Genomic DNA, 13,844 nt, shown 5'->3' with positions numbered 1-13,844 from the left:
ATTTTGGAATATTTGATCATGACAGCTGCAAAAGAAATTATCTGAATTTTACTTTTCCAATTTGGAATTTTTTCTTCCTTTTTGCCTGATTGCTTTGATGAAGACTTCCTGTACCATGTTTAGTAAAAGTTATGAAAATGAGCATTCTTTTACTGATCCAAGTGTCAGAAAGCTTTTAACCTTTCCATATTAAGTATAATATTGCCTTTTAGTTTCTGTAAGCGATCTTTATGTTAAGATATGATCCTCTTTTTCTTAATTCGTTTGGATTTTCTCATGAAATGACTTTGCATTTTATTAAGTGCCTCCTGTGCATCTGTTGATCACGCATCTGTTCTTCATGATGTTGACATAGGACGTTTTAATTATTAATGTGAATATTTGACCCACCCTTGAGTTCCATTGTCATTACTTATTTTATTTTAGAATAATCTAAATGAATTGGTATTAGTTCTTTTTAAAACATATTTACAGAAATCGCTTTACTAGTAAGTGCTTTTCTTGAAGCTATTATTTGTATTTGTGTTTCTCATTAATATTAATGATACTGAGAAATTTGGTCTATATTTTTCAATATTAAGGAAGTGTTTATATATTATAAATTAATTATGTGATTATAATAGACTATTATTTTTATTTGTATTTCTCATTAATATTAACGATACTAAGAAATATGGTCTATATTTTCCAAAATTAAAGAAGCATTTGTACATTATAGATAAATTATGTTATTATAATAAATCAGAAAAACTTTCAATATAGTATTAGTGTTCTTGAATATATATAGAATCACTTATGTCTCAATATGTATTTTATCCCTGTAATATATAACATATTTTTTATCCATTCAGAAAAGTTTTTGGAGCTTTCTTACATATTTGTATTAATTTACATTGCTGATTGTACTTTTACACTATTTGCTCATTTGCTCTGCATTGCTGTTATTTACAGGTTGATGGGCTTTGACGCTGCATGTGTGAAGTTGTACCGCTTAGGGCAGTTTGGTTTTCCTGGGTTTACAAAACTATTGCTAGTTATGTCTTTGTTTTAAAAGTATTTTCTTTAGAAAAGATTCTCATTTTGCCAATTATCTTCCTTAAATGTTATTTTGTATTCATTTTTGAGTTTGCTCTTTATAAATAGTAATATTTTTAATTTTAAATTTAACATTTTTATGTACAAATGTCTTTGGTTAAATTTTGTCCCAATTTAAGATCATATGTTAATATATTTACACTGTTTTAAGTCCCCGTGGTTTCTAATACATTAGAACTTCGGTGAGATTGGCAGCTAACTTGCTTTTCTCCTTGTGTTTAGCAGTCCATTTCGAGTTTTGTTGTTATATGAGAGTGAATGACACATATCGTGTTCTTACCACTGCTCTTGACCACTCCCCTGTCCCAGGATATTCCACATTGTCATTTCTCATGAAAATTCACTTGCATAAGGAGTTCCTCCTCTGGGAAGCTGATATCTGTACGGAAAGCTACTGAATTATACTTGCTGTTATCCCCATCGCCTTCCTTTCATCTCCTTCCTATCTCTTTGCAGGGAAGATCAAAGAAAGCCAAAAGGAGTCCTTCCTTTTTTGCACCTAGAGTCATCTCAGGAAAGGCTGTCTTTGAAGTTGGTCACCTGGAATCACTGCTTTATTCTGTGAGCTGCTCTTTTAGTAGCTCATATATTTTATGATTTTTGCCATCATATTGGGGGATGAGTGTGCACATTTTTAAACTTCAATACAAATATTAAGGAAATCACATGGTACTTCTTCACCTCATTCCACTGTCTTAAGTCTAGCACCTTAAACTGATTTTTTTCACAGTTTACATTGAATAAGGCTTTTTATAATATTTCAAAAATACAATGCATAAAGGACACATATTTTATGCTATAATGCAATCTTTTGCTTCCCAACACAGGATCATTCTAAAATGTCATCAGATGTCCATACACACTTTTGTATATGGGTAAGTAAATACAAATACAGAAATATATGTGACTTAAAATAGTTAAGTGTTATAGTAAATAACAGGAAGAACCTGTCTAAAGGTACCACATTTCTGTTACATTACCAGAATTGGATTGTGTTGCAATAATAAATGAGCTAACTGCTGTAAGACTCCATTTTTGTGAATCAGAACCTTGGTTCAACCTCAAACGGCTCATTGTCAGTAGTTAGAAGCAGCAGCTGCAAATCCAAACACAGTATCTGGGCAGTGTAACTAAATGGTTTTGACTACTCAGAGTTGAAACATGAGAACGTCCTAATGACGAAGACTAGACTACATGAAACTGCACCCCATAGCACGTGCTGCACTTCCTGCACCACAATGCTTTCATAAAGAAATTGGTGAGATCTCATAATATCTACTTAACAGCTCAAAGTTCTAGAACAAAAAGAAGTAGACACAGCCAAGAGGAGTAGACAGCAGGAAATGATCAAACTCATCAATAAATCAATAAATTAGAAACAAAGAGAAAAATACAAAGAATCAACAAAATTAAGAGTTGGTTCTTTGAGAGAACCAACAAGATAGATAAACCCTTAACCAAACTAATCAAAAGGCGGAGAGACGACATCCAAATTAAGAAGTGAGTAACAAGGAGGGCCCAAGGGTGGACACTTGAATCTCACTGAGTAGGAGAAATAGAATAGACACTGGGGGTGGATGAAGTGAGGGAACTGGGTGGCTGAGTGGATGAGAAGGGGAGGAGTAGGGATCTAGTGAGGGGGGAGGACAGAGGGAGAGAGTAAGTAGAAAGAGAACAGTAATGAGTAGGGAGGCATCTCTGCGACCAGCTAGAAACCTAGGGTAAGGAAAACTCCCAGTTATCTGTCAGGTTACCCTAGCTAAGACTCCTAGCAATGGGGCATATGGAACCCAAAATGGCCAATTCCAGGAACAGAAAAGACATCCAAGGAAGGGATAGGGACACCATCTCAACCACAAAACTTTTGAACCACAATCTGTCCTGCTTACAAGAGTTTCAGGGGTAAAGATGGAGTAGAAATTGAGGGAAAGTCTAACCAATGACTGGCCCATCTTGAGACCCATGCCATGAGAGCAAGTCTATCCCTGACAGGTTATTGATATTCTGCTGTACAGTTATGCAGACAGGTACCTAGTATAACTTTTATCTGAGAGGCTTCACCCAGTAATTCTGGAAACAGATGTAGAGATCCACAGCCAAACCTTAGGTAGAGTTTTTGGAAACCTGTAGAAGAAGAGGAGGAAGGAGTGACAGAGCTAGAGAGGCCAAGGACACCATGAGAAAACCTACAGAATCAACTAACCTGGGTTCATAGGCACACACAGAGACTGAACCGCCAAAGAGAGAGCATGCATGGGATGAACCTTAGACCTCTCCAAGTATGTAACAGTTGCGTAGCTTGGCCTTCATGCAGGACTCCTAATAGCAGGAGTACAGGCTATCTCTGATTCTGTTGCCTGCCTTTGGATCAATTTACCCTAATTGGGCTGCCTTGTCTACATTCAATAGGAGATCCATGGGAGGCCTCCTCTTTCCTGAAGAGAAAGGGAGAACTAGTGGATGGGGTGGGTGTGTGGGAGAGTGTTGGGGGAGGGAGGTGAAAGGGAGAAACTAGGAGGAAAAGAAAGAGGGAATATAAAGTAAAGAAATAAGTTTAAATAGAATAAACTACATTATTTGAATCCTTCTTGTCAGATATTAATCCTGTGTCATCCTTAATAATGCTTACTGGGACAATATGAGGCAGTAGTAGTAATGATAGCTTATAGTTTTGAAGTTAGTTACAATTCATTATCCACTTTTCTTTGTACTGTGTGCACAGAATCATAACTACCCAATGAATGGTTTTATAAGTGTCTCAAGTAGTCAATAAGAGAGCCCGAGAAGACAAAATGAGCATATATGAATATGGAATTAAAATGGTGAGCAGCGAGGGAATAGCAGAATATCACTTTCCTGTCTACTGTAACCTATATGCTAGGCATAATTGCAATGCTAATATAATCTTTATTATTTTAATGTGGTACACTGTCTTAATTGGATAAATAAGCCACCTGGCAGAATCTTGATCAACACTAGAGACTACATGGTCTACTAGGAATTATTCTCAGAACAGCATGCTAAGCCAGTTCTTGCAATCAAGTTCCAGATTAGAGAGTGGGGATAGGAGTGCTAAGACTTCACGCAAAATTCTTGAGAAAGGCACTGAGAGCCGGAGCACGCTGTGTAGTGGAGACCATGCTCTGTATCTATGACAGCTCTACAATTGGATATTCTATCTTTGGCCTGTGCTCTTTCAGGAGTGACAGTGTTTTCCTCAGAACTCTGGGTAAAGTATGGGCATCACTGTGGGTGTGTGCCTTGGATATTCTGCCTGCTAGCAAGCCAGAAATTTACCTCCTGTGAACTATATCTTCTTAGGAAGGAATCAATAAAACAATATGGCTTTATTACAAGGGTCTGAGAAAATAGTGAATAGAGAAGGTTTGTTCCCAAGGGCATCACTCTTTTAATAGAAGAATGGATAAAGAAACTGTGGTACATATACACTATGGAATACTATTCAGCTATTAAAAACAAGGAATTCCCGAAATTTGTGGATAAATGGATTGAGCTAGAAATGATCATAATGAGTGCGTTAACCCAGAAGCAGAAAGACTCAAATGGTATATACTCACTTATATCTGCATATTAGCCCAAGGGGCATGTCCCACAAAAGTCTTCACTTACCAGGAAATGAGACAGAGGGGAGGACATTCTAGTGGGACTCTAGATGAGAGAAGCATGGGAGAATGGCAAAGTAGAAGGATCCAGAGGGTCCTAGAAGCCTACAAGTAGAACATTATGATAGGCAGATTTGGGCCCAGGGGTCCCGCTCAAACTAAGGCACCAGCCAAGGACAATACAGGCAGTAAACCTTAAACCCCTACCCAGATCTAGACAATGGACAGAACACTCTCCACAGTAGAGTGGAGAGTGGGATATTACTTTCTCACATACTCTGGTGCCTCACCTTTGACCATGTCTCCTGGAGGGGGAGACCTGGTGGCACTCAGAGGAAGGACAGCAGGTTACCAAGAAGAGACTTGATACCCTATGAACATATACAGGGGGAGGTAATCCCCCTCAGGAACAGTCATAGGGGAGGGGAATAAGGGGAAAATGGGAGGGAGGAAGAATGGGAGGATACAAGGGATGGGATAACCCTTGAAATGTAACAAGAATAAATTAATAAAGTAAAAAAAAATCAGATTAAATTCCCTGAGATAAATTCAAATGAAGCCTGGTCCCAGCCTCTAGAGACAAGATTGCAGACAGAGCCATCTAGCCGTCTAGGTCAGGCATTGAGGGAAAGGATGACTAGGCACGTGCTAAAAAAGTGTCCATTCTTTTATCAAACACTTGGTGTCGAGACAGCCAAGCATTAGAACATCCAACATAAAACAACCGTTTTTCTGTTGTCCAAGTATGTGTTATCTTGACAGATGGAAGAGCTAATGAGAAATCCTTAACAGCAAACAATCCTGCATACAGTATAGCAGACCATCATTATAAGAAAGGCTGCCCTTAGGAGTCAGCTGCCTTGACTGACAAACTGAACCAAGTTACAGAAGCAAAAGTCCACAGTCTAACCAAAGTTGTTAGAAGCTTTTCAAAGAAAAGGCTCACTGTAGTCTTCAGAGAGCTATGGATTCCAGTAATTGGCCACAATGGATACCTACACTAATCTTGTCTCTGGTTTCCAGCACCAACGCTTTATTTTATTGGTGCTGCAGAATCTGTTCCAAGACCATGGGCTGGATCAGCCTCATTCAGATTAGGCCAATCATGTGCTTAAAATGCCTTTCTCTATCCTCCTGCCTACATCACTGTATCCACAATAGGTCATGTATTCTCAGGACCATTCTTTCAAATAACAATCAACCAGCTCAAGAACAACACTTTCCAGTACTACTCCAAACCACTCCGGACCTGCCCTCATGACCGAGGAGCAGATATTCTACTACTCCAAACCACTCCGGACCTTCCCTCATGACCCGAGGAGCAGATATTCATGTTGTGAGGTAGCTCCTATGTCTCAAGGCTACTGCAGCTGCTCACATTATCCATCTATAAAGGAATTTGAAATCAGATCATGGTTGCTCTGTCAAGAGACTACATCCGAGGACCTTCTAGATCTATGTGATCTGGCTGGAATACAAACAAGTCTTTAATTCAGGAGACAGAGGCCAACAGATCTGAGTTCAAGGCCAGCCTGTATCAAGTAGAGCAAGTATCAAGTAAAGAAAAGTTTAGGTCTGAGTATGATGATACATTGCCTTTAACCCCAAACCATGAAAGTAAGATAAGGTTAGTTTGTAGAAGGAGATATCCATGTTTGAAAGTGATGTCTGAGTGGCAGAAAAATGACAAATCAGAGGAAGATTTGACAGCATAGGATATGTCCAACTATCATGAGAACAGGGAGGAAAGGGGCAATTGCAGAAAGAAAGAGAGAGGAGGTTATTTTCACTGGGACAGTAATGAGAGACAGGTTGCATAGAAAGAAAACATCAGGGGAAGACTGAATGATCCAGAGAATGAGAAGGAGCCAGAAGATTAGCAAAGATTGATGGAGTTAGTTTGAGGCCACGCAGAGCGATTCAGGGGCTGAGAGAAAAGCCAGACTGAATAAATCAGCTGGGAGAGGAGTCTGAGACTGAGTACCTGAGTTGAACCAGCCAGCTATGAACTCAGAAAGAACAAGCTTCTTAAGCAGTAATTCTCAGACTCTGAAAACATTCTAGGACTAGGTTAGATTGTATGGAGGCTAGAAGCTTCCAGGACTAAGCCTAGGCTAGCAGATGGAGACAATAATATTCTGAGACAACACCTGAAACAGGTGAAAATGTTCCTTTTATACCCATCATAAGCCTCTTTAGCTGTCTCACCATTGTGTTGCCTCTGGAATCACAGTGGGATTTCCTGTCCAGTTCTGCCTGGTAGCTAATTCTAGCCTTCCCCATGTTGGCCTTGGGTATGACATACCCAAGGATGGCAATCTTTCTTCTCAGTACTATGTTCAAATCTGTTGACCTCTAACAAAACATATTTCCTATGGCACTATATATTGTATTTTTAAAACTATATTCAGGAGCCAGATACAAAATAGAAGTTTTATTCTTGTAAGTGGTACAAAAGTAAGTCTGGGAATTGAAGTTAAGATCTATATCCCAGCATTGCTTCAGGAGCCAATTTCCTGTCTCTGCTGAATATCAGTGATAAGAGCCAAAGTGTGAAGGTCAAAAGACATCATCTTGGAAAGACCTGGCATCAGTTGGCCCCTTAATCTGTGGGTCTTACCTTACAAATAGTTTGTAGGACTGATGACTAATCAGCTAGTTTGAGCCTGCTCCTGAGTGAGTCTTGTGTCATGACTGTCTGGGACAGCTGAAGGTTCTGTACAGATTAACTGTTTTTTTTTTAACTGCAGCTTCCATCCCGTTCATGAACCACTAATGTGAGCCTGAGCCACTTGCCTCCCTGATCTGCCTCTTGGCTCATCCCTCATAGAGAGTACTAGGAGCCAGCCAACCTCAAGTTAAACAAAACACTCATCCGTTTTTATAACAAATTGTGGCTATGAATTATACTTATTAAAATGACTTAAGCTTCTGTTATTGTGACTACATCTTTACTATTTATGGTGTATTTTTCCATAGTGATGTGAGAAAAGAAAGAAATGACTTCTCAGTCCCAAAGGTAATAGACAAAGGAGAAACATAAACACACTCACTGTGGCCTGGTGTTTCTCAGCTTTCTCAGATGTCTCTTTAAGCTGATTCTGCAGGGCTTCCTGGAGAGACTTCATTTCTTCCCTAGGTTAGTATAAAAAAAGAACAAAGAAGAGATATCCTATGAATCCACTATTTTCCATGAACTTTACAAAAATAAGTTTGTCTATCTATCTAAATTTAAGGAACAGCTAATTATAATTAAGTAAGACTACAGAGACAGAAAAGGATGCATGTAAATACTCTGATGACAAAGGGCTTTCTTTCTATGCACATGCTAAATGCAGGCTATACTTACGGGAAATTGCCTTGTTATTATGTTTTATGAGAATCCTACGATGTGAATCACGGTGAGCAAAGAAATATGTTCAATTAACTCAATATAGTAATTCGAATTAGAAAGCCAATTTAACTGACAGCATGTTGGGCATGAACATGCTGGGTCAAAAAGTCATTATAGACTTTTGAAAGAAATTGCTTTAACTTTCTGATCCTCATAGTTTATTAATTCTATGACATTGTGGCTTAGATATGCTTTATAAGATTTGAGAATTTTTATGAAAACATAAGGAAGAAAGATTTATTTTAACTATGCACAGGAAAGATAATATACGACTATAAATGCATGGACATTGTACTGCAAGATCATTCATATGCATCATATATGCCTTATTTTAACAGGGCCAATTGAGAAAACAAATATCACTTTGTCTCTCATATCCATAACGTAAGTCAAGAAAGGTTCTTAGTTTAAGGGTTGGGGAAATGAACAGAAGTATGATATGAGTGTGTGTGTGTGTGTGTGTGTGTGTGTGTGTGTGTGCGTGCGTGCGTGCACGTGTGTGTGTATGGATGTCATGACAAAGGCCATTATGTGCTAACATAAAATTGTTTTTTTTATTCCTCTTAATAATTTAGGATTTATGTGTGTAGGATTAGTGATATTTACTTGCCCTGACTTGGTTTAGGTGATTTTATCACCTAAACAACTACCTCAATAATATTGGATTATAAAAGTTATTGTGCATGTGTGTGCAATAGAGTGAACATATGTGGTATATGACCACGCCTAGAGAAGCTGCCTAAAATCAACACCAACAAAGCAGATCACTGCTCTATTTCATGAGAACCAAGACTGGTCTAAATTCTGCAATCAATTGCTGGAAAACTAGCTCTGGTAATTTGGGTAAGTGATAAAATTCCCTTCTGGTAACTTTCTTAATTTAAAGCTGGGCACAATAATATAGCTACTTTGTAGGCTTGTGGCAAAGTTTAAATGACATAATAAACAAAATGTGTAGCACAAAGCTTGGAAATGCAAATTAGTTATTCTATATCCATTAAAAAAAAACAGTGAGGCCTCATGCGCACTCTTTGAGCAGGATGCCCCATAAAATGGGTGCTGCAATTTCCTCTGGCAAGAACAGTCTGTGTCTCCTAGATTTCTGCTCTAGGTACTGTAATCATGCAAATTTAATTTTCAAGAGAGACGAGAGAGAGAGAGAAAGAGGGGGAGAGAATAGAGAGAATATATAGAGAGGAGAGAGAGAATAAATTTTGGAGTCATTGTGGTTCTGAGCAAATTCATAATCCATCTTTTAAGACTAAATTCTAGCTTGGGGAATTTCATATACAGACACTTGAATCTAGAATATCAGATTTCTTATAAAGAACTTTTATGATATAATAATTAAATATTATTAAAATATATAAATACTAAATGCTAATAATATAAAATAAAATATGTTATATGTACTGGGTGTATATATATTATTTATACACATATACAAATATATGTCTATACATATATATATATACACACACACATACATATATACACATATTATCGATATGGATAAATAATATATCAAATCATAATATAATATCTGTTCCTGATAGAAAACTGATACAAAGGGGCAGTGGCATTATTTACAGAACATATATACTCACACCTATAGGAAAGCATTATACTACTTCTATTGAGAGGGAGAAAAAGAAGGAAGGAAGGATGGTAGTGAGGGAGGGAGAAAACAGTCTTCTACAAGTACAAATTGAAATATGAATTATACATTCAAAGAAACATGTTAAAATAATTTTATAGTAGCTACTACTTTTCACCCTAGATTTTTAAAATTAAATAATTTATTCAGATTACATCCCGATTGTTATCACCTCACTTATCACATCTTCCCATTCCCCTTCCCTCCTTCTTTCACCCTATTCCCCTCCTCTAGGTCTGTGACAGAAGGGGACCTCCTCCCCCACCATATGATCACAGCCTAGCAGGTCTCATCCAGATAGCCGGCTTCCCCTTCCTCTAAGGGCCACCAGGCCTCCTCACCAAGGTGAAGGCATCAGAGGCATAGGAGGCATCAGAGTTCATGTCAGAGTTAGTTCCTGTTCTCCTCACAACTGTGGAGAATGTGCTGTCCATTAGCTAAATATGAATAGGGAGTCTAAGTTACTGCATACATTGTCCTTGGTTGGTACAGTAGGTTGTGCAGGCCTTCCTGGCTCCAGATCTGCCAGCCTTGTGGGGCTTGCTATTGGAACTTTGCCCTAGATTTTATGTTTAAACTATCTATTCCTAGTTTTAAGCAGTAAATAATACACTTAACAATATTCCGTTATAGAAGCCAAAATTTAGAAATCTTGTATTCTGATATCTAAAGGTGAACAGACAAAACAAGATGAAGCAAGCAGTGATATTTGGTAGTAAACAAACGTTGGAAGGAAGGCTCAGTGGTTAAAAGCATTTGTTCCTCTTGCGGAAGGAACCAGGTTCAGTTCCCAGCACCCATGTGGTAGCGCGATGGCCTGCTTCTGTCCTCTGAGGCACCATCCTCCCCATTCGGGACAGAACTGCATCTCCTTCTAAGAGCGGGTGGCTCAAGTGACACGTTGAGGTGGCTCACGTGCTTGGCTATCTCAATATAGGTTTTCATACTGTGCAAGCATCGGGGGCCTATTTTGTGTATTTTTTCCTTCATATTTTTCTCTCAGCAAGACATGAATTTCAGGTGGCAATGAGCTAGTAACTTACAGAGAAAACGCTTGCCACTTGCCAAGCTTCCTCGTGGTTTCCAGAGAACATCTCAAGTGGTCATTTGTCTTACAGGGCTCTGAGTCCCTGTTGCCTTTAGTAACTCCTCCCTCGACCCAGCAGAGAGAACAAAGTAGGATTCCTCATTTGCTCTTCAGGTATTTCAGGACACCCCTAAGGTCATTTCTCTGCTCACATCTCCTTAGTAATGATATCATGGTGCTTCATTGTCTCTCTGCCAACCCAAGGGCCTTTGGAGAATATTTTCCATCCTGGCCTATCTATATGAACTTGTGCTATTCAGTGTAAATATAAATCCAATTATTGTGTATTTATGTGATTATCAGGTACTTACCTATTTATAATCTAATAATTCTCCATCTCTTTCACACACAGACACACAGACACACACACACACACACACACACACACACACACACACACACACACACACACTTCTTGGTCTCTCTTGTTAGGAATAAACTCAACATGCAAAGCTCTTAAGCCATTCAGGAGAATGGCATTAAGTCTGTACAGTATATATAAGTAATCATTTACACCTCAGTATCACACACAGTTCTCAGATGACTGAACTACTGCTCTAACAAAAAGATGAAACGAAGTAGATGTATTGTCACTGAAATTTCAGAGTTTAATACAAAATTAGAAAACTTGTTGAAAATAGATAACTCATGTTGTGTATACCATTAAAATCAGCATAAAAATCTCAGCAAGTTTTAGACATATCTATTGATAACTTCTTCATCATCAAATAGAATGAACTAAAATTCTGCTCATTACCTAATACAAGTTTATAAAGCATTTCTGTGCATCTGGGACATAAATCTAGAGGGTATGAGATATCTATATAGAACTATGTGGAAAGCAAAGTGGAGAGTTTATTATAAACAGACATAGACACCTAAGAAAATATAGTCAGAGTAAAATAATCACACACTGGGCATATTCAACCAGTAGCTTCTTAAGATAAAAGCTGAATTTTCTGAAATGATATGATTCTAAAAAAAAATATGTCTTCATTCTATAGTCTTCCCTGTTCTCTTGAAACGATGGGTTCCCAACTGTCCGTGTCTCCTTTTCATCCTGAACAGAATTGACATAGCAATTCTCCTGAAATTAAATACTTCCCTGCCCCCTGCAGAGCTACCCATTGTGCGGAATCAATACTTGTCACTGAGGTCCACTCTGGGCCCCCCTTAACATTTTTCTTTATTTTTAACTAATTTGCTTAGATTGAGATGAAGTCCTTTGTTGAAGTAATACTTTTCACAAATCTTAGTTTACTTTAGCCAACAATTACTCCTTTAATTGATATATTTTTCTAGAAAAATACATTGTTGAATTGTTCCTGTGTTGCTCAATAGATATCCCTAGATATCCCAAACTTCTCCTTTTTAACTGAAATCTTATCATTATTGACCAATTTCTACCAACCTGACCCTTCAAACACCTTAGTAGAATGGGGAGAATATTAAATGCTCTACTTCAAAAGGCCAATGTTTTTAGATTCATTTAAACTTTTTTGTTATAATTATTAAGATAATTAGCTTTGTTTTGTAGATGAGAAACAAATAACACAAAGAGGTTAAAAAACAAAACAAAACAAAACAAAACAAACAAACAAAAAAGCAGCCTAAACATCACCCAGACAGTAGGTAGCCGAGGTGACAAACTGCCAAGCTTGTAGCTCACTGCGGTTGCTAAAATAAGTTGTGAAAAAGACAATAGCCAGAAAGATATGAAATTATTTTAATATTAGTATTTAATAATGAAAAACAAAAACTCGTCACTGTAAATAATAAACAGTAATGCATGATGACACTGATATTTTTACCACATTATGGGCCTAACCTGAAAGCATGTCAGTGTCAATGACAGGTTTCAGGGTCAATATGTAAGGTCAGCAGTGGAGACCCAGGCTGATAACAGGACTTTAAAATCAGCTCCTCATTCTGCTACTTGATGTGTAATATTTCTGAGCAACTTTTTGCCCATTGATCAAAGAGCCGGTATGGAATGATATGGACATTGAGTTTGACAATTTTTTAAATAAAATTCCAAACCTCTTGAATATAGGTCCCAGCAGTTCACTTAAGTGCTTCATGCATAATACCTTTACCAAAGTGCTGCATGACATGCCGACTCTAGAGCCTCACCCAGAGCTATTGTGTGAGAGAACTATTTACAGGACGTCCTGTATAAATCTCATATGCACCCAAGAGTACGCAAGAAGATAAATTCATACATTGTAGTAGATGAGTTTTGGTAAACTCCTTGGCTTTAATTTAGTAGTGTTGCAAAAATAGAAGGAGTGGGGTAGGCAGGGGTAAGGATGGGGTGGAAGTGCTAAATTAAAAGAAAAAGAAAAAAAGAATGGGAAAGAATATAGAACTCTCCAGTCTTACCTTTGTTTCTGGCCTAACTCCAGGAGCTTCTGAACATCAGTTTTGGATGATTGCTCATCATTTTTCAAAGACTGAAAGAGAAATGAAGAAAAGGCATCTTGTTTAGATAAAACACTGTCATTCACTACCAGGTTTGAAAGCAGTTGGTTTTATTGAACAAGGATATTAAAATTAGTCTCTGCAGATACTGTTAGTGCCAAAACACACACAAGGGTTCGTGATGCATGAGAGGACATATTCAACTCTTGCTACACAAATGACTTTGAGTGGACGCTCACTAGACCTTGGAGTATAATATCCTGCAAATATCTTGTTTTCTTTTTGAAAATCCTTAATTTTTTTCTCTTTTTATTAAACTTTTTTATTTTTTACATATACATTTATTTTATCACACATATATACAATAGACTACCTATAGCAAAAAGAACCATGACACAACCAGGAATTATATAAATGTTACATTCTTAGTGTTTTGCTTCTTTATATTTGACAGCCTTGAAGAAAACATCGTTCCTATTTTGGTGCACCTAAATTCTGAATGTACATCCATCTCTATCACATCTTGTCATTGTCAACTTAAAACATCTATCTAGACCTAAAATCATC

At 37.6% G+C, this 13,844-nt stretch overlaps 1 protein-coding gene across 2 annotated transcripts in view; it reads right to left on the bottom strand.

Annotated features, from left to right (window-relative positions):
• Positions 1 to 13,844, bottom strand: part of LUZP2 (leucine zipper protein 2) — a 362,411-nt gene that overhangs the window by 170,639 nt on the left and 177,928 nt on the right. For both annotated transcript variants that reach the window (XM_084771425.1, XM_084771424.1), the window contains exons 3-4: positions 13,239 to 13,309; positions 7,772 to 7,853 (exon numbers count right to left, since the gene is read on the bottom strand). In XM_084771425.1, the coding sequence (XP_084627551.1) occupies positions 7,772 to 7,853; positions 13,239 to 13,309 (153 nt within the window). The remainder of the gene's footprint in view (positions 1 to 7,771; positions 7,854 to 13,238; positions 13,310 to 13,844) is intronic.

This window comes from Acomys minous (genome assembly GCF_964271855.1).
Source record: "Acomys minous genome assembly, chromosome: 2".
In the NCBI taxonomy this organism is placed as follows: domain Eukaryota; kingdom Metazoa; phylum Chordata; class Mammalia; order Rodentia; family Muridae; genus Acomys; species Acomys minous.
Note: the sequence above shows the minus strand (reverse complement) of the source record. Positions and strands in the feature narration are given on the sequence as shown.